At 37.9% G+C, this 21,967-nt stretch overlaps 1 protein-coding gene across 2 annotated transcripts in view; it reads left to right on the top strand.

Moving 5' to 3' along the window:
• Nucleotides 1-19,472, top strand: part of slc6a9 (solute carrier family 6 member 9) — a 30,138-nt gene extending 10,666 nt beyond the window's left edge. For both annotated transcript variants that reach the window (XM_061296022.1, XM_061296021.1), the window contains 12 exons: nucleotides 8,517-8,673; nucleotides 9,615-9,746; nucleotides 10,507-10,774; nucleotides 11,569-11,701; nucleotides 11,835-11,969; nucleotides 12,222-12,325; nucleotides 13,120-13,357; nucleotides 13,488-13,622; nucleotides 13,755-13,854; nucleotides 14,265-14,365; nucleotides 15,191-15,361; nucleotides 15,668-19,472. In XM_061296022.1, coding sequence (XP_061152006.1) covers nucleotides 8,517-8,673; nucleotides 9,615-9,746; nucleotides 10,507-10,774; nucleotides 11,569-11,701; nucleotides 11,835-11,969; nucleotides 12,222-12,325; nucleotides 13,120-13,357; nucleotides 13,488-13,622; nucleotides 13,755-13,854; nucleotides 14,265-14,365; nucleotides 15,191-15,361; nucleotides 15,668-15,910 — 1,917 coding nt within the window. In that variant the 3' untranslated portion in view covers nucleotides 15,911-19,472. The remainder of the gene's footprint in view (nucleotides 1-8,516; nucleotides 8,674-9,614; nucleotides 9,747-10,506; nucleotides 10,775-11,568; nucleotides 11,702-11,834; nucleotides 11,970-12,221; nucleotides 12,326-13,119; nucleotides 13,358-13,487; nucleotides 13,623-13,754; nucleotides 13,855-14,264; nucleotides 14,366-15,190; nucleotides 15,362-15,667) is intronic.
• The last annotated feature ends 2,495 nt before the right edge of the window (nucleotides 19,473-21,967 follow it).

The raw sequence follows: 21,967 nt of genomic DNA, 5'->3' as shown, positions 1-21,967 counted from the left end.
CAATACCTAGAAAATGATCTAATTCTTGTTTTCCGAATATTTCAAATGTGTGTTTAAACATTATTTACTCGTTCGTTTCAGGATTTCTCTTGTCAGGAGCAGCAATATGGAAGTTTAAAAGATTAAGTTATTATACACAGGTTCTCAAATAGGAAGGTCTTTCACGAACCAATTTCATTGATTAAAGATTAAGAATATCATTTTTTAAATGTATTCCTCCGATCGGTCCTGTGCAAATGATTTGCAATTGTGAGCATTGTTTAGAATTGGAAAATTTGTTTAGAACTTGAAATATGTGAATAATCATTTCAAAGACGTCAGTTCATTAAAGTAATTTGCCACCAAAAATCGACATGCAATTTATCTAGCTACCCTGCTGACTGTAAACATGATTCAAATTCCTTCATCAGTTAATACTGCAGTGTTCATGTCCTTCCTCTCAGCGGTCGACTGGACTTACGGTGTTAGGACAATTGTCTAAATGTGTCTGATTTCTTGACATGCTCGACTACTTATTGAAATAATTAGTACTTCAGACGGACTTGAATTTAATTTAAGTGAGCATTTGTGATCAGTTCCGACGTGCTCTCCGTGGAATAAAATAACAGATGAGGTCATTAGAACTGAAGAACAGTAGCAGAGCCAATTGTTCAGTTATTACTTTTGACTTTGAGTCATATAAGAGGAAGTTATTCAATTATTTATTTAGTTTAGTTTAATGTATTATTTAAGTCCCTCTGGAAATGACACATTTATTTTTATTGTGTTATTATACTCACTGCACATTTATTTGCATTCAATGACTTTTGATATTTTTAGCGACACGCATGATCATAGCTAATTTGAAAAAGAAAAAAAGGGAATATCTTTAGCAGACTGACCTAAATTATTTGTTTGTACATAAGCAGATTTTCTGCTTTACGCATTGACGTGCCAATAAGATAATGAGGTTTGTTGTGTTGAAAAGTACATTTCTTTTATAAGGGATTCATCCATTTTAGTGTGCCTACAATTGGGCTGCATATATGTCGACCATCCGAACATACATGGGCATTTTTCGCCCGTCATCCTGCAGTTCATCAAGGGTTTGGCGATAATTCATGTGATACCAGATTCTCTTCAAATTTAAATGCTATGCTCTGAAGGTAGATTCCATGCCATACGTGCAACAACTACTTGTTCTTCCAAATTGTATATGAATCATTTAAAAGTGTGGGTTGGAGGCAGGGATGTGGCGCTGCACTTGGCGGGCCTGCAGCCCTGTTAAGAACCGCCAGCATTTTATTTGAAATTCTGAAATACATTTATTTAAGATTTTCTAAGCCCCCCCCTATGTATAAGTCAAGCCCCCCGTTAGCCTAAGGAGAGAAAACAAATCCTGGAGCTGTCCCTGGTTGGGAGGTTTCAAATTGTATGCACTCATCGTCTACTGTTGCCTTTGCTCATTAAAAAGGTTTTACCAACTTCTGACTTCATTGTTTACAAGGAAACAATAATAGTAACTTCAAGGTAATATTCTATTGATTTCCCAATTTTTTTAAATGAACCTTGAGAAATTAAGTTAAACCTTTTCAAAATCAAGAGCCAACAGAAATAAAGTAAACTCTGGCTTATTGTAGCCATGTCGACATTCAAAGTTGCTCAATGGAAATCTTTTTCATTTTCTACATTTAAATTAATTGTCATGTAGATACATCAGTTATGCAACCTTCAGTCTATCAGATGAAGTTAGCTGCACTTAGTCATTGTTTACTTCTTACTATTCCTACTTTCTATTACGAAGTAGAGCATTTTCCGATGGTGGCTTTAACCTTCTGTTTGATTTGACTTGAATTTAAGTTAAGTTAAGGGTTCACAGCAGCTCCAGCATATTTACAATAAATTTAGCTGTGCATGAATGGTCATATTGATTATTTTAGATTTAAAAATGTTCTACCCTTGAACAGCAGAACTGATTGCCTGTTAAATTTGATCACATACGGTACCTAGTTAAGAGTTCATAGATGTCTCATTGAAGAATGTGGCTTTTCTTGGAGTTTATAAAGATACTTTGCGTATGCCAATTTCCTGGAGAACCCAGTCATTTTTTTCTGGCTTTTGCAAAACGTCTGTGCCTTTCTTGCCTTGATTTTAAAGGGATTAAAGGGAGGCAAAATTATCAAAGGCTTCGTTTAATGGTTCCTGTAACATCAAGTGTCTTATTTACCACAATCATTTTGCCCATCCATCCATCCATCCATCCGTCTGTCCATCCTCCAACTGCCTGTGCATCCATCTCTCATTCTGATTGTGTATATATCCCACAAATGCAAGTTTAAATTTGAAGTTTTGTCTGAACAAGTCTAAAAGAGCAAAAGATACACAACACAGAAATTTAGCACATTTATAGACTGGAAACAAGTAGCATTTAGCTTTTAACCTTTGTAAATTAATTACTTGGCGAAGCACATTTCCAATTACATTTCAGCTCCACTACTCATATAATGGGGCACCGCATGCATGATAAGAGGAAAGCTATGTGTGTTTGCGTGTGCATGTGTGTGTGTTGTGGGTGTGGAGGGGGATGCAGGTGAACAGCTTGCGAGGGCCAACAACTCCGCGGGCCAGTCTCGCGCATCACTTGACAGCCATACCCAATGAAGGCCTACGCATAAGTAAACTTGTGAAGCAAACGAGTGAACAAGCAAGAGGGAGGGGAATGTTGCAGAACGGGATGCACATTGTTGTAGCGGTCTGATTGTTTCTGTCAGTCTTAAATGTTTCTATTTTCTAGTTTTTGCTGATCATTCTTTTTCTCAAACAGCTCTCATGAGCCATTTCTCTCCTTTTATTCCTCATTTGCTCAATCTCATGTTGACACACGTCTCCGTTAAAGAAACAGGATTGGATTTAGAGATTATCCTCAACGCTGTGATAAATTGTTGTCCTACAATAAGGGATAACTGCAGATACTAAGTGTATCTGTTGGATGAATGTGTGCGTGTGATTTTCTATTTTGCATTTTTACATGTAACACATAAATTGTTGATTATTTCCCATGCTGAAACATGGATGCTAAAAGCCTTTTTTTTCCCTTGAAAAATTAAAGATGAATTAATTCTTTGTTATTCATAGTGAAGGCAATAGTTAATGACAGTAGAAATAGTGGTGGGTTACTGAAATACACTCCATGTGTATTGGGAAAGACAAAAGTTCCTGTCTAGTTGTTTGGGAATTTGGCAGACCGTTTTGGACATTCCATCAGAACAAGAATGTTTTTTTATTACGGATCTCCAGCGCATGTTAAAATTGGGTGATAGAAAGTAGATTTGATTTTAGACCAAGCGCAGGTTGTGTAATGTGATTTTGTTGAATTTGAGCAAGGCACAGGCAGGCAGGTTCAGCCCTCCGTTGCGATTTGGTCGATGTCATCATATTTCATTCAAAAATAGAACAGCAACGTGCATCAAACACTTTGAATCATTTTACAGATTAAATCTCTAAATGCATTACTGTCATTAATATATTATAATAATAATTTTATTCTTTAGAGGACCCACCTGATTGTAGCACAGCTAGTGTGGGGTGTGTGTGTGTGTGTGTGTGCGTGCGTGTGTATGCACGTGCGCATATATGGGGTTGGTTCACATGATCTGTAAATGGAGATCCTCATTACGATTATGGGAGTGAATTTAGCTGTGTTCACTCTCACAATGGCACAAACGCCCATTTCTAACTGCGCCCTTCTGCAAAAATACAATTAGACGCGCAATTAGACTTGGGCTGTCCATGAAAATAGCGTAGCTTGAGTAAAAAAGATGGGCCAAGGAACTCTGAAGATGCATTTGCGTTAGTTTTAATGGAAAGGTCATATTTACTCAAAGGAGAAAAAACATGTTTCAAATCATATTTTGTTTTTATTTTGTGTCGTCCACTTGTATGTCTATCGTGTACTATGTCTCGTCACCGTGGGATAGAGGAAACGGAATTTTGGTTTCTTTGTGTGTCTTGACAGATGAAAGGATTAACAACAATAAAGCAGACTTTGACTTTGATATAACTTTATCTGTGATGCATAAAGGTAAAGACATGCATGTTGGCATCAAAGTTTATTCAATGCTTTAGAGTTTTTTTAAGAACAATTATTAGCATTTGAAAACTATCAATATCAGTAAAATTAGGTGATTTTCAATCATTGATCAAAGTACATGGCAATAAAATAACACGTGTACATGAAACACACGTCCAAGTCAATTTTTTTCCCCGTATGTAATTATATAATTCACATTAAATGATCGCCCCCTCACTACCCTAACCTCAACCCCCATTCCTTTTGCTTCTTAGCCACACCCCTTTCACAACCACGTTTCTCTCTTCACAGACAGAGAGACATAGACATAACTAGTCCCCAACCCCCAAGGGGAGGTATTTAAGAACTTCAGCAGTTGTGTTCAGTCCTATTAGTATTAGAAAGTAAGTGAAGTTGGCCAGTCATACATTATTTGGACTGTTAGAAACTGATTGCAAGCTCCTCATCATGGAATATCATGTCAAGGTAAGTTACTGAATGACAAAGCGGATATCCCAAAAAGTGTAAGAAAATGGAATGAAAGATCAGAAAATAATCTTGAATAAATTATTACTGCTACTATCTCCACCAAGTATTTGAGATTGCTGTTGATCATCCTTTTGTGTCTTCTAATTGTGTGTTCCTCTACAGGCACATTATGTATGTCAGCAATCAGGGTCAATGGTGGTGGCAACATCGACTTGACAGTAATTCAAAGCAATGTAGTGGGCCACAGCAAAAAAAATCATTTTATTTGACATAACTATCAACATTTTGTTCCTAGTTGACATGGGAGCCAAGTAATTGTTCCCAGAAACCCAGAAAAAAATCTCATGCAAGTTGTAAAGTTTTGTCCTACTCTTAGGATGATAATAACCTTAGGATGATAATATAGAAGGTTCAATTTTCCCCTCATTACCTTACTCATACAACATCAAAGTCAAAGTCTGCTTTATTGTCAACATCTTCACATGCCGAGACACACAAAGAGATCGAAATTACGTTTTCCCTATCCCACGGTGACAAGACATATTACACGATAGACATACAAGTAAACGACGCAATATAAAAAACAAGAAGGCACAACAATAAATAATAAGAGTAACAATAAATAATAAATAAATAGATAACGCCAGTGTGCAAACAGCACACTCAATAAACGTGTTCAGAGAAGTCACATTTCAATGACTAAAATACCATAAAACACAAACCATGCTGAGAAACATTGCCCACAGCCTCCCTTTGAAACTTTATAATCCCATGATCTATGAGTCGTTCAGTCCCATTGACGGTTATAGACGTCAATTATATTAACTGGGTTGGCAGTGAATAAATTAAATAGCAAACATTTTTCATTGTTACAGCAATGCAAAGAAACGGAAATATGTTGTTGGATCTTCAATTTCTGGATGAACAACTCACTATGGACATCATTTCCAAAATGTCCGTGCCTGACACCTTGTTCATTTATAGCTATTATTCAGCCGTGCCAGGGGGATTGATTCAGTCTGTCAGACAGAATCTTTTGCTATGTGGTCCCAATGGTAGCAGACTGAGAAGCCACAGTATACACTGTCTTTAGGCCTATTACTCTCACCTCACAGCTCATTCATAAAGAGAGCTTTGAAAAGTCTCTTTTTGGGGAATCCGGTGGGCTTTTTGTCCCATGATGGTTGAGTGAATTCAGTCATTGCAAACAGACATGTTTACTAAATTCCGCATAGGTCGAGTGAGGATTACGGGTGCCACTTTGAAATAGTGAGGCGTGTTCATTAATTGCAAAGTAATACGAGCAGGACGATCATGTGCCGGAGAACAGGATGAGGGGAACAAACATATTTTTTTCTGAAGATTTATGTTGCAAACACCCCTAAATACTTCCCTTCCTTCTCAACACTTGTTACACTTTAAATTGTAAAATAAATGAATAACTATATAAAAGCGAGATACGATGACACCTCTAAAAAAAAATCCACTAATTCGCAAGGCCATGAAAGGCGAACCGCAATTTAGTGTGGGAATATTGTACTTAATTTTACAATGTGTATTATATAAATACAGGATTCTTTGAGATACGTTATTCCCAAAATGGCATGTCAAGGCATCATGCCCGTTATAAAGTGGACTTGTGGGTAATCATTTATGTCAAAGTAACTCTTTCAGTGTTGACTTTTTGGTGTCCCAAAGCCGGGACACCAAAGTGACAGATGTACGGTACATGTGCTTCAAAAAAGTAAATAGTGACTTAAAGCGACCTTGAAAATAGAGCAAAGTCGCTAAAAGTGGGGGGTGAAAAAGGCAAGGCCATGTGTGGTCTTACATAAATCCCAGATGGTCCCAAAAAACATGTGACAGAGAAATTGAGTCAGTGACTGTTGTCTGACACAGCTCACAGGAGCCAACACCATGGGCCACAACACCTGGCTCTAGACATCAGGGTCACTTAAGTAATAGAACATGTCATGAGAAACTAAAAGTTTGAGGTCTGCCCATGGGTCCAGGGTGCATCTTACTCTGATTTACGCCTGGAGTAAATCATCGCTTTCTTTTAACATTGATAGATTTCAAATTATAAACATTTGAGCATACCTTCAATTCATAACATTCAACATATTACCGTATTTTCCGCACTGTAAGGCGAACCTAAAAACCTCAAATTTTCTCAAAAGCCGACAGTGCGCTTTATAATCCGGTGCGATTTGTATATGGACCAATATGGATTCGTGGATGAGGACTAATTTATTAAAGTAAACTTTACGTGTTTATTTTGTGTGTTGTGTGATATTAACGTTTGAGCAACGTTGAGTTATTGATATATTGTTATTGTTTTCACTATTTCGAGTGTTACTATATTGTGATTGCGTTAACGTTTGAGCAAGGTGCGCCTTATACTGCGGACAATACGGTATTTGTTTTAAATATATAGTTATCTTAAATATAACTAAATGCTACACATTATAATGTCACCTATTCTCTGTATCCTTTAATGATCTTTTTTTAATCTTGTCAATGGAGGGAAACCAAAGCAAAACTTATGGACTCTGTAAACTTTCCAATAACCTTTTACTGTGTTCATCCAAAACATTTGCCTCAGGTAACACATTATTTTGTCCGTGTGTGTATATCGTCCGAAGGCACACGCCTGGTTGCTGATAACCAAATCAGATGTACAATATGCATCGCTTGCATCAAGAAACACACACAGCTGTGTACAGACTCTGTCTCCGGTATTTTCTCTCTTCCCAAAATCAACTGTATACTTGGGTCAGTGAAATATGTGAACCGCTGCAAAAGCCCATTCACACTGCTGTGACCGCTTTAATTTTGAGCAATATGCTCACCAACGCTTATTTGCTCTGCTCCCTGTGTGCGCCACCTGTTTGAAGATCACGGGATGCTGGCTCTTTGTTTTAGTTTTCTGACAAATACAAGCACAGTCAGTTTCAAAAGACTCGGAGAAAACTCCCGCTGTTTACTTTTTGAAGTTGTTGCTATTTTGCTTTCCAGCTGATTGTCTCCTTCTTTCATTTTGCTTCTCAGTTGATCTTCAGGGCCACCTGGTAATATTGTGTTGGCCTACTAATCAAGTCTCTCCTAAATGCTAATATCTAGCATTTACTTAGCAAGACAATAAGTTGTAGTATACATTCGTGCAGGTCACATGAATTTAGCTCACACTCAGCGAAGGTGTGAATAGTTGTCTGTCTTTATGTCACCTGCGTTAGTTTGGCGACTAACCAGGCTGTAATCTGGTTTCCTGCTTAAATCAGATGGACCAGGCTCTAATTCCCTGCGACGCTGAACAGGATAAGCAGTTTAGAAAATGGATAGAATTATTTAATTTATTTTACCAATCTGAAGAATCTGGTTTTGATCCCGATGCCAGTGTCCCATTTGCTCCTGAGTCATCAGTAGTTCAATGAGAAAATAGTTATCGAAAATAGTTATTGCAAATGCTACATTTTATTTGTTGGCAGGGTGGCATAAGTCATAATCAGGTCAGAGATAATTACCTTTTGTCCTTTTACATGGTGCCATATATACATGGATATGTATTTCACCTGAATACATAAAATCATCATTTAAAATTAGAATTTTTAATCGTGATGTAATTGTGGTAAATATGCCAAAGAAATTAGAAATCAGGCAAATACGTTTCACGGCAGTGTAGCTGAGGTTACAGAACAGGTCAGGAGTGAGAGAGTGCGACCATCTGATGTCAACAGATGGAATGATAGAAGGAGGGAGGGAGGAAAGGGCAGAAGAAGCTTGAAATTGGGGCGACAAGACCAAATGCTTATGGGCTCCTCTTAAGGCGGTAAGGGTTTCACTTTAGATCCTGTCTGCTCCAGTGCATTCACCTCATGCTAATCCTGCAAATGAAAATGAATTTGTTTCACAGCACAACAAATATTTTTTGTACAACTGGCTGCCATATGAGCTAACCTTCAATGTGTCTTTTTTGCAGAATGGAGCAGTTCCAGGTGAGCCGGTAAAAAAGGATGAAAACTCCCGGAGAGGGAACTGGGGGAACCAAATTGAGTTTGTCCTTACGAGTGTTGGCTATGCTGTGGGCCTGGGCAATGTTTGGAGGTTTCCCTACCTCTGCTACAGAAATGGAGGAGGTAGGCATTACATCACAAAGAACTGTTTTGCATCCAATGGTGAATAATAAATGTTTCACCGAACAGGGTGAATCTGATAAAAAAGAGGAATGCTTGGAGACAATTTTTTTACATTTTTGTTTTTAACATCTGTGCTGATATCAGGTGTGATGGACAATTTCTGTTATGTCCATATAATTGAATGAAATTGAACTAGGAACTTGTCATTCAAATGTAAGTCATGCATGCATGTCCATTTAGCAATATCTTTTTGACATGATGCCTATTTTCTAAATTCACTGGAGCATTAGTCCTTATCTACGATTTTCAATCATGATGACTGTTTTAAATGCACTGGGTCTTAATTCCTGTTATTTTCAAACTGAAAGTGATGTGACAAGTACCGTATTTTCCGCACTATAAGGCGCACTGGATTATAAGGGGCACCTTCAATGAATGGCCCATTTTAAAACTTTGCCCATATATAAGGCGCACCGGATTATAAGGCGCACCTTCAATGGCCCATTCTAAAACTTTGTATATGTAAGGCCCACCGGGTTATAAGGCGCACCTTTAATAAATTGGCCCATTTTAAAACTATGTCCATATATAAGATATATACATTTGGCCCGCGGGCCAGACTTTGGACACGCCTGCTGTAATGGCTCAATATTGGTCTATATATAAGACGCACCTAATTATAAGGCGCACTGTCGGCTTTTGAGAAAATTTGAGGTTTTTAGGTGCGCCTTATAGTGCGGAAAACACGGTATGATTAAAAAACAATTTAGGATGGGTTACTTGATACCAATGACATACGCTAACCTCTGTAAAAGTCCAGGGGCTAATGGGTACAGAGCATGTTTTACAATTTATGTAACTACTGCATATGACCTCATACGACTTCTTTCCTTTACAAGCATGTGTTGACTAAATTGTGACTGTCCTGTGTCCTCCTGCAGGTGCCTTCATGCTACCATATTTTATCATGTTGGTGTTCTGTGGCATTCCACTCTTCTTCCTTGAGTTGTCCTTCGGGCAGTTTGCCAGCCAAGGGTGTCTGGGAGTCTGGAAGATTAGTCCAATGTTCAAAGGTTTGTGTATTTCAATGAGAGGCCCATGTTATCTGTCTAAATTTCATGATACAGAAACGAACTCCTGGAAATCAGTTTTTGTCTGTTTTTAAACAACCTTCCATGGTTTGTGAAAGTTAGTCAAAAATAGGATTCATGGAAAGTAAGTAATGTGATGAGTCAAAGTAGTATCGTGTGGCAAAGTCCGAAGTTATGTTGACCAAGTATTCCACTTCAAACATAACAAGCGCAATCGTTTAAGTCCCAAGTGAAAAGCACAAAAGCAATTCAAAGTGCACATTGTTCAACATGAATTCAGTTTTTCAATTCTTTTTAATCTAATACATAGTTTGAGCCAGCAAAGTGATGATCCATTTTTATCATGGTACTTATGCCCCATATTACGAGTGTATAGGGGTGTTAATCTACTTCACATGTTTCAAACTCAAGGGCCGGGGGCCAGATACGGCTCGCCACATCATTTTATGTGGCCCGCGAAGACAAATTCTGCATCAAATTTGTGTGTCATTACTAGAATTGCAAATTGTCTTCACTTTTAATAATATCTGTTCTTTTAAATATTTGACCAGTTTTTACTCGAGTTATTTGTTCGTTTGTTTTGTAGCTTTACTGTATATAATATGAGGTGCTCATACATTTATTTGGGTTGACAGTCATAATGGCTTTCCGAAAGAAGGCATGACTACAATGCGGCCCGTGAAAAATCTACTTGAACTTATCTACTGATCTACCCTGATCTACTTCATCCGCTTCCCTGCAGGTGTTGGCTATGGCATGATGGTGGTGTCGACCTATATTGGGATCTATTACAATGTGGTTATTTGCATTGCCTTCTACTACTTTTTCACATCCATGACAAACTTATTGCCATGGACATACTGCAACAATCCCTGGAATACGCCTGACTGCACCGGTGTGGTGTCCCATAGCAACGCCAGCGTGGCTAATGTCACTCGCAGTATGGTGGAAGGGGTCAGTGAGATAGTGAACCGCACCAAAAGAACCAGCCCCAGTGAAGAATACTGGAAGTAAGTCACAGGTGAACTTTGTGTACATTGTGACCATCTTGACCACGCATACACACACATACACACACACACGCGCGCGTATATGTATGTATGCAGTTGGAGGATCAGTTGTGCAATTCCATTATTTGAACATGGGTTCGTTGCGCTCAAGGTCCAAGAGGCACATGTCGGATAAGGTCGGTTCACACCTGAGTCAGTTTGAATATACAACAAACATGTTTCAAATATTTGGACTCAACTCCTGGAAATGCAATAACTTTTCATCAATTTTGAACTGCCTAATGAGTGATAAGCAGGACATTCCCCATCTATCTGAATATGCTACCAACTTTATAAACAGATTTTAAGTATATTTTTGGGGGGAGAAAGTGTTTTGGCCACTTGTTATGAGAAAGGTAGCGTAGGGCACTTGTTCTTCATGCTTGTATGGTCATTTTGATGTCCATTTGTTGAAATAGCAACCTTGTTTTTTTTTTTCTCAATGGTATTCTTATACTGTCGCTTTACATATTTCCTTTGGTTTTATGCATCTGAAATATTTCTTCAAAATGCGCAGTGTTATTTAAACACATATACGCAACAACTCTACAGAATATGGCCTATAAGATTGCCTTTAATTAGCTCACACGCAAAAAAAATTACTTTAAACCCAAATTATTCTAATGTTATGCAAATGTTGGCTGCTGCTGATTGATAATATCCTCGGTGCAAAAATCGATCGAGGTTTAAGACCCACAGAGAGAAAAAAGAAGATTTTGGACATTTTTGTAAAAAGGCCCCTGTGTTTATTTCAGACACTATGTGCTGGACATCTCTGATGGCATTGGAAACTTTGGAGAAGTGCGACTTCCCATCCTGGGCTGCTTGGCTGTGTCCTGGGTAGTCGTCTTCCTCTGCCTCATCAGGGGCGTCAAATCCTCTGGAAAGGTCAGTCAAACATTTGTGGGTATGGATAACCGAAGAGGTCCAAGTTGTAACTGATGAAAATAAGCAAAGCAAGTAAATGAACTCTTGTGGATTTGTTGTTTTACTGAAGTCATGTACATGTATTCATTTACAGGTGGTGTACTTTACAGCCACATTCCCATATGTTGTTTTGACCATCTTGTTTATCCGTGGGATTACCCTGGATGGAGCCATTGATGGCATCATGTATTACTTGACTCCTCAGTGGCAAAAGGTCCTGGATGCAAAGGTATATTCTTTATTATTATTTAGTATTTTTGGATGGAAACAATAGTTTTAGTAGTTAAATGTTTTGCTTGATACTTTTCTGGCTCATCAGAGAAGCCCGTAAACCATTTCAAATTTGGGACTAAAAAGATGAAATACGTTCCTCTTTCTTGTTCAAAAAAACTCAGTGTAAAAATCAAAGAGCCCACATTAAAGGAACTATACACAAACTCTTTTTTTGTTTACTTCTATCAATGGATTGTTGTTTTTCTAGGTGTGGGGAGATGCTGCATCACAGATTTTCTACTCCCTGGGATGTGCTTGGGGTGGTCTGATTACCATGGCTTCTTACAACAAGTTCCACAACAATTGTTTCAGGTGCTTTGAACTACTACTAATAATAAAAAGAAATATTATAATAAAATGTGTCTGTACAGTCATCTATTGACTAGACAGAATCGTTGATAAAACTTGAGAGTTTATTAGATTGTGCAAGTGATGCTAAACAAATGCCCAATGTTGAAGAATACATATTTGATAAACTGATAGAATAAAATGTCATAAAAGTCACATTTTTGCTGATATCGCTGTGCAAATCAAGCGTATCTTGATGTGTTGTCGCATTAGCAAGTGTTTCTGCCTTGCGTGAGTGAATATCCTATTCCAGGTTATGATTGTAAGGGATTGAGTTTAACAGAGCAGTGACTTTTTATTTGCAAAGGTCTGTGAAGCAAGATAGTCCTAAAATGATGAGGAGGCAAAACGAAGGCAGATTGAATTGACATACAGTAATTTACTCACCCACACTTTCTAGTAGAGCGAGTGCATCAGGGAGAGAGAAAAGAGGCGGAACGGTCTGAACTGACTTGAAGCTATCTGCGCAAAAATGCTGCACTCTAGCCTAATCTACTTCTGAGGCGTCATCCCAATTGAAGTTTCCCCACTGTTGCAACTTCATTTTTCAGCATCTATTTTTTTTAACGGCATAAAACAGAGGTGTGTCAAGTTTTTATCCCCTCTGTGGATATCAGGGGAACATTGTGTGGAATGGAATTTTCTGTGTTAGCATGGCTGTGCCCCAAAGAATAAAGCGAGGTATTCTAGGTTTGTGTGCAATAACTTGTGGCTTAGCAGACGGTTAATTTCCTTCCAACCTGTTTTTCTATATACAGAGACAGCATCATCATCAGCATAACCAACTGTGCAACCAGTGTCTATGCTGGGTTTGTTATTTTTTCTATCCTGGGCTTTATGGCACACCACCTTAACGTGCCTGTGTCAGAGGTAGCTGACCATGGCCCAGGACTGGCCTTTGTGGCTTACCCAGAAGCCCTCACTCTGCTCCCCATTTCTCCACTTTGGTCGCTTCTTTTCTTCTTCATGTTAATCCTCCTGGGACTGGGGACTCAGGTAAGCCTTGAAAGCAAGCCTACGTAATTATTTTCTATTATGTGCCATGAAAAAATGCAGTACACTGTTTCTACAATTGTAGACTGAGGTACATTTTTATGTTTGATTCATTACTCATTTTTCATTTTAGTTCTGTTTGTTGGAGACGCTGGTGACAGCCATTGTTGATGAGATTGGCACCGACTGGATCATCAGGAATAAGACTGTAGTTACGCTGGGTGTGGCTGTTGTTGGATTCCTTCTGGGAGTTCCACTAACAACTCAGGTAAGGCCAAAACACACTATGCTTGAAAACGTTTTTTTTTTTTTCATCACTGTGAAAACCCAATGCATACCTACGATTCAAACATACCGACTGGAGATGTTTTGAGCCACTTGTTTTGTTTATGTCTTACAGGCAGGAATCTACTGGTTGCTACTGATGGATAACTATGCTGCTAGTTTCTCTCTAGTCATCATCTCCTGCATTATGTGTGTCTGCGTCATGTATGTTTATGGTAAGGAGACATTTTTTGGAAGTATTCTTAAAATTGTCATTGTTCATGTGGGATGGGAATAAACCATTTTTTTAAAGACTGTGATTTGAGTAGGATTAACTTGGGGATGAGTTTTTTAATCTTTGTTAATGGTTGGCCCTTTTCTTATCTCAGTTATTAAGGAAAGAAATTATTTCTATTACCATCAATATAAAGTCTCTGGACATTACGATTAGATTAAAAACGAAGATAGAGTTAGATGTATAATTATGAAGGTTGCAGGTTCAATTTCTGACATTTCTTTCACCCCATAGATTATTTTGTAGCTACCATCTAAAGGTTAAATTCCTCAACGTGGTTGCTCTAATTTTGTCATTTGAATGTAGTTCAAAAATATTACTTTTTGACGTTTTTTTTTTTTCCCCCTCCAGGTCACCAAAACTACTTTAAAGATGTTGAGATGATGTTGGGCTTCCCACCCCCACTCTTCTTCAAAGTCTGTTGGAGGTTCATCTCCCCAGTCATTATCTCAGTAAGTGTACCCACACAAACAAACCAAAGTCTGCGTACTGCTAGCGCATTTTAGGAATATGACCTACATTTCCAGCTAATATGTTGGGCTTTGTTTGCAATTTCAACCTCACATTGAAAATCTGTATGACTAGGAAATGGATGAGTGCAGCTCCGTATTTGTCCACTAAGCTTCTGAACCAAGCAATAAATTCAATGTTGTGGATTACTGATCAAATTCTAGGCATTTTTCCATCTCCATCTCAGACTAAGAATTGCTCTCCAAGGCCTGCACTGCAACTGACCATTTTTGCTCATAATTGCAGTCAGCACTTGAATTAAACCAATTGCATGGTTTGTGCTTTTACAATTTCACTGAAATGAAGTGATACTTACAAAAGCATTGTAAGGTAAATTAAGCACATGGCTGAGCTGTGACGGATGTGGGTACTCTTCCTTATTCCTGAATGATCTTCCACGCAGTTGAGCATTCTCGAGTTATGTCTCCCAACTGAACTAACTGGGCCTTTTGTTTTATGGAACATTTTGCGCCTATGGTCTGAAAATGCATTTTTCAGATTAGAAAATATTACATTACTATGGAAGTGTCAAATGTTATTGCTAGTTTGAAAGCAGTCAGCTCATTTGGTATGGCAATCACATACTTTGACAGGACAGATTACGTTTACATGACATCACACAGAAGCTACGGTCTGAAAAATAATAATAAAAAAGAAAATCTAACTATACTACTTGACACTAGACAGCCAATGACTATTAAATGAGCTATATTGGTTACATTTTCTGCAGCACTCAGGTATTCAATTGCTTCCTTTTGTCCTCCCAGTTCATCCTGATCTTCACAGTGATCCAGTACAAGCCTATCACCTATAATGACTACATATATCCCGGTTGGTCTCTGGCTATTGGCTTCTTAATGGCGCTTTCCTCCGTGATCTGCATACCCATCTATGCCTTCTACAAGATCTCGAGGTCCCCAGGAGCCACCTTTAGAGAGGTAACACGCATCAAAATCACATTATACTCCATGCACCACAATTTAGACCTGCTTTAGCTAGTTTATTTTTATTGTGGTCCCTCACGTGGAAAGTCAACTCCCATTCTGGTGTAAATGTGTGTAGCAGAGCTCATTGCCTAAAAGGTTCAAGATGGCGACTGAGTGAAGGTTTCCTTTCAGTTGCTATGCACCAAGATGCCACCAGACGTCACTGAAACCATATTTTTTCAGATTAGACATGGTTTTGGATTGCAATTACTAATTGCATCCGCTTCGAAACCATCTATTCTCCCTTATTTTGCACAGCGGTTGAAGCATGCATGCAAGGCACATGCAAAGTGGGGCCCAGCCCTGCGAGAGCATCGCACCGGCCGCTATGCCCCTCCAGCCTCTGAAGACAGAGCGGAGGCTCGTCCTTTCAAGGAGAAGGACGATCTGAAGGAGGAGCTGCGGGAGGAGGAGAACGAGAGGAAGGATGACATCAGCCTCACCATCCAGGGAAGGAACGGCTCCACCAACACACACAACAACCCGAACCCGAGTGCATAGATGGCATCCCACTTTATCACCCACTACTGACACCATCTTCCCCTTGTCCCCTCTCCTTCCTTCTCCACTACGTGCACCACACTTTCCCACAGTCCTCTGTGGGGAAGATCCCTTTCTACTGGAGACCTTTACATATTGTAAAGGCTTATTATATCCATCCTAACCTCTGCTAGTTACCTGTGTTGTATCTTTAAGAAACAACAAAAAAACAAGGCACAAGAAAAAGAATAAATTGGGTCACTGTCCAGAAGATTTAGTTTATGTGCGTGCGCGGTTTGTAAATGTGTTGCACATAATTTAATATACCAGTTTGTTTTTCCTTACAATTGTTTGTAAAAACATGTTTATGCAATATTCATGCAGTTGAAGGTATAGTAGATTGTAAGACTTGCTCTGTGGGGCTTGCAGCAGCACAGAAGCACACGCCTGTCATCTTATTATGGACCTGCTGATTCAGGTTTCCTCAGCGAGAAAGCACACAATTAAAACCACTAATTTACACTGGGGCATTAATTATATGCATATTATAATACGGTGACTTTACACAAAGTTGATTTGAAAAACTAGTCCTTGCTGTTATTCTCCTGATTTAGGATGCTTCTTTTAATGACAACAGTACACTGAGCACAAACAGAAGCTTCCAATATAGTCATTGAAAAGATGTTGCTTGGATTATAACACACAATAATTCCCCATACAGAAATACTAGGTCCATTCTCAGGTTCCATTTCAACTTTGTGATTTGCCTGGGAAAACCTTGTATTGATGATGAAAAATATGGTATTATAAAATGTATCATATCAGACAACACATGTATACACACACACACACACGTGTGCACTTGTTGGATTTGACTGTGAACAGTATTAGAAGTATTAAGAAGTTACAATTCTTTGTTAGTCTTCCAGCAATCCTTTTTCTCTAAAATGCAATTTTGAAATGTGCATGAGGGAGAATATTGAGCGGACGAGTTAACCAGTGAAGGCATCACTGGTTTATATCTTGTCTTATTTTGTGTGGTTGTAGCAGTCCACCTCATTTGGTGTGTTCTGAGGCTGTGATGTGATCTTTCAAGCAAAACAAAATGGCAGCTTGTTTCCAGAACAGCACCAACTTTTTTTTTTTTTTTATCAAAAATGTGAAATGTAGTTATATAGTTTTGTACTACAATTATCATTTGGTCATCTCACTATTGTAAGTGTCAATCATTAGTAAGACCTTTTTTTTTTCTTTTACAAAAAATAAAAACTTGAATCAGAATCTTAAATAGTCATCAGTTACAACTTATTTTGGGAACTTGTAAGAGAGAACAATGGATGGTGATGACTTAGGTCTGGCACAATCCAGCACAAAACTACAATACCAGTAATGTTATACATTGTTGTTCTTTATTTTCATAATTGTTTTTATTGAACACCTGAAAGTACATGTGCTGATTTACGTGTTTGGCATTTTGCAGAGCCACAATGCTATACGTAAAGAATGAATATGTATATTATACAATACAGTATATTGCACACTAAAAAGATTTGAGGAATAAAATAGTGTAACAGTTTAATTTGTTTATTCATGGACATCGAACACGTAAACTCGTGTCCCGAGCCAATAAGTACAAAGTAGTCGTACTAGAAAATGCCTAAGGATTTCAGCACATTTATTTGACCACATCTATTTTGCTCTGTTTTTAATCATTTGCTAATGAAAAAGTGTTCCTCATGAAATAAATGTACTTCTTTGTAGATTATAGATGAAACAGTGCAGTAGCTCATTTTATCCACAAGATGGGCCTAAATTGAAATGCACATCAGTGAAAGCACAGATGGACTGGCAAGATATGTAGGTACAAAACAAGCACACTTTTTTTTTTCTCCCTATGCGGTTTTTAAATAGGTTTTCACAAAATAGACGCTGCTTAATTGAAACCACCAGGCTAATTATTATTTCCATTAGACTAGTGAGACTCGAAGAGAGAGATCTCTTTATTTAAGTTCTTAGGCTACATTATGTATTTTGTTTGGGGACTATTTTAATTGAATCATTGAAAACGGATGAATCATTTTTTTGGAGGAAATGTGTTCATCAAATTATAATGTTATATTTTTCCCAGTGTTTGTTTGGGTCAACCATAGTTCAAATTATTTCTGTGTCACTGCTATTAGAAGTAAAACATGTTTTCATATTATCTCTATGAATGCCCTCTCTATCTCTGGTGACCCACAACTTGTTTGACCTTTATAAAGAAATGTACAAATTATATAAATGATTGTGTGTGTGAGTGCTTGCGTGTGTGTTGAGGGGGCGGGGGGTCTTCAGTGTGAGGTGGGTGAGTTATGAGTTGTTTCCTTTAGATTTGCCATTTCTAGTTGTTTAATGTAGATGTCATGTGTACTGTGTACTGCATGTAGTGATTAGCTTTACTGCTGAGTCTGCATGTAGAGCAGACGTAGTGTTAATGTCAATGTATCTCTAGTCTTGACTCTTTTATGGATAATTATATAGAGCCCATCTTTTAAAACAATTTTGTACTAAACAGAAGAAATCTACTTATTTTATTGTTTTTTTCTTTGTTATTGTTTTATTTGAAAACTATATACTCAGAAAACACAAGATATAGCCAGCTGATATTATACGAGTATTGCCAAACAAAAAGCTATGGATTGAAACTTGAACAACAGATAAAAAGGTCAGTTTGTACAGTGAGTGAGCTCGGGTATGGACAGTGGTGGCAGCAACATAACTTTGGTTTTTTTGTGTGTGTGTTTGTTTGTTTGTTTGTGTGTTTGTTTGTTTCTTTGTTTGTGTGTTTGTCACATGTGGTTTAATCTTAATAGAGACAGTGGCTACTAATTCACATTAATCCTAAACATTCAACATGTTAAAACCTGAACAAAACAAGCACCAAATAATAATAATTATACTCCTAGTAATTTTAACAGTTGTATTTGATTGATGAAGAATGATTCCACAGATTTCAGGACCCATTTTTCATTTTACAATCTGTGGTATATTCTGCATGAGGTATCTTTAATACTATGCTTCCACGCTGCACTAACTTTTAATGTAAAAATAAGAACAAGCACATTGGGGTTCAAACTGTTGCAACATCTTAAACATTTTCTCTTGAATTTGCCACTGATCCAATGTTTATTTCATCTAATATTACTTTAAATAGACATTTTTTTTGCAAGCAACCAGAGGATGCGTGCTTTTTTATGAATGCACATTTCCATGTTGGGAAAAAAAACATTCCTGTGGTCCTACTAAAAGAAATGGTCAAAGTGTAGTTTGTGAACTTCTATGTTGTTACCATGAGCAAAATGTCACATGGTAGAACTTGAGAGGAAATACAAAGGTGAAAAGAGCACAGTTCTTTTGGTACCTTGTATCATATCTCTAACTGTATCTGTTCTTCTTCTTCTTCAATGTTTAGGGTCCAAATACAGTCTTGTCTTGTCAGCTGTATATTGTAAAACTGTTAAATTACATTCAAAAATAAAATTTATTTTAAAGATCAATAATGTTATTGTGACTCACCTGTTGAATTGAAAATGACGGGTGACGTTCTGTCTCTCTTTGAAGCAATTTATTCATTTACCGTATTTTCCGGACTATAAGGCGCACCTAAAAACCTAACATTTTCTCAAAAGCCGACAGTGCGCCTTATAGTTCGGTGCGCTTTATATATCGACCAAATTCTTAATGTTAAACTGGACCGAAGCATTGTGTCATGAAATCAATCATAAGTGGCCCGCTGAAGACTATGAATCAAAATGACTATGGATCATTATTTTGTGATTATAAAGTAATTTGTTGCGTCTGAAGTTGAAATAAAAAAGATCAAATGGAGAATGATTTGGATTGAAAACCTGACATGATGCATTATTGGTGCGCCTTATAGTCCGGTGCCCCTTATATAAGGACAACGTTTTAAAATGGGCCATTCATTGGAGGTGCGCCTTATAGTCCGGTGCGCCTTATAGTCCGGAAAATACGGTACATCTTTTTGATGAACACTTCACAGATTCAAACTACAGCGATACACAAGAAAGTTAAAATCATTATTCATTTAAGCCATTAACCTGTTTTCTCAATCCCTGTGCTTTGGTCAAATGGCATGTAATATTTAAGTATGACAATGCATAAGCTTTTGCCACCAATATGTAAATGTAACGTAAGGATGAAAAGGTCAATTGTGTCGAAAGAAACATCAACCACACAAACACTCACCACTTACCCACCAGCACTGGAGATATCACATTCAACTTCTTGTTTACGGCCATTTCACTGGCCATCCATCTTTGTGCCACCAGGGAAGATGCTTGAATAAACAGAAGTACACACCAGCATTGTTCATTATCATCAAACTTCACAATAATCTTGTTACTGTTCGTTTATGCGTCTCTGTGATGGAAAGTGCTCACTGCAGAAAGTGCGTGTGCGTGTGTGTGTGTGTGTGTGCGTGTGGCCGAAGGACATTTGCCTGACTGGATTCACATTTACTGACAGAAAGCAAATTTTGAAGCCTTGAGATCATTGTAGCATATAGTCTAAAAAGTGACTATAACTTCTGGGAAGACTACCTCGCTGCTTCTTTCAGAACATAATAATACAACCACTGCACACAGGCACAAATTCTGTAAATACAACAAAGCAATTTGAGACTTTTATTGATACATTTGATGAAAGTGATTGTTATTGTGATTCAGATTGCGAGACACTGGTCGTGCGCTAGCTGTGCAATCTTTTATCCTGATGTCAGACTATCATAAATCAACCTGTTTGTTGGCTGTTTACTACAAGCCAAGCAGGTTTTGTTGTATCATTCCAACTATTAAACCACAACTGCTAGCTTTGTGGCTATAAGTAGCGGTTTATAGTCCAGAAATTACAGTACATTACAAAATAAACTTGCATTTTCCATAATGACTTGGGTTGTTGAGCTAGATTGTACTGTATTTTGTGTGACAAATAACTTAATTTTAATTTTGCTATATGCGCTCATAAATCAGATTTTAATATTACAAATGTGTGTGTGGGTTAAACAGGATGGTGCTGAATGTAATACAACGCAATAACATGCCACACTGTCTGTGGTTTATATTAACCACTATAAGTCAGCCTGACAAGAGCATAGCAGACAGAGTACAAAAGCCCCAGGGCACATTTTATTGCTTTACAAATCAAATATTGATTTAAAGCATTTGCTACATGTTCTGTCAAAAATATTTTCTTTTTCAGTCTTCTGAAGAAAGCAACCCAATTTAAACATTGCACTAACTAACTAACCATAAGTTTAAGTTAATTGTTGTTTTTCAAAGGTAGCCTTTCAATTTACTCAATGTATCATTAGAAATACAATCATCTTAGAGAACAAACTGACTTGAGTAAAATCACATTTTAATGAGTATTCCTTAAGTATGTATTCACCTTAGACAAAGTAGTAATTAAATGATAGTCTTTACATTAGATTTCATGCGAGCAGGAGTTAGAGGTTACCCGAGCAAAGAATTTGCAATTTCTGTGAATTTGCAATTCATGTCGGGCTGATGTATGGCTCCCTCGCCATCTCGCTTCAGCTTGCAGGCAGCCTTCTGGCTTAATAGGCTGTCATATCCGCAATGACGGATTTGGATCAGTAGGTCCTGAGAATTTGTCTTGACTCTAGAAGGATGGGGAAACGGACCGTTCATCACCTTAATGGAAGAGTATTGATTGTGGTGCAGGAGTACGATGCCCGTCTGCAATAGTAATGGACTTCCTGAGAAATCACAAATGAAAAGCCATCAGGGGATATCCAGGAAGAGACAAACACCTTTGTCCTGCTTGTTTGCGCCTTATTTGTTTGTGTGTTTCTATGCGTGTATATGTGTGTGTGTGATTGTGCCAGCACTATTTCTGTCTAAATGGAGAGCATCAAATCACACAAGCACACTATTAAAAGGTCCATTTACCATCTCCCATATCACGTTTCTCATTACCTTCTGAGAACTTTGGTGGCATTTAGCATCCTTTTTTGATATCTATCTCTGCAATTTTTGCTATTGCCCAAATATTATT

The sequence above is a fragment of the Syngnathus typhle genome, linkage group LG13 (genome assembly GCF_033458585.1).
Source record: "Syngnathus typhle isolate RoL2023-S1 ecotype Sweden linkage group LG13, RoL_Styp_1.0, whole genome shotgun sequence".
Classification (NCBI taxonomy): domain Eukaryota; kingdom Metazoa; phylum Chordata; class Actinopteri; order Syngnathiformes; family Syngnathidae; genus Syngnathus; species Syngnathus typhle.
The sequence above is the reverse complement of the archived record's forward strand: the minus strand, read 5'-3'. Positions and strand labels throughout refer to the sequence as shown.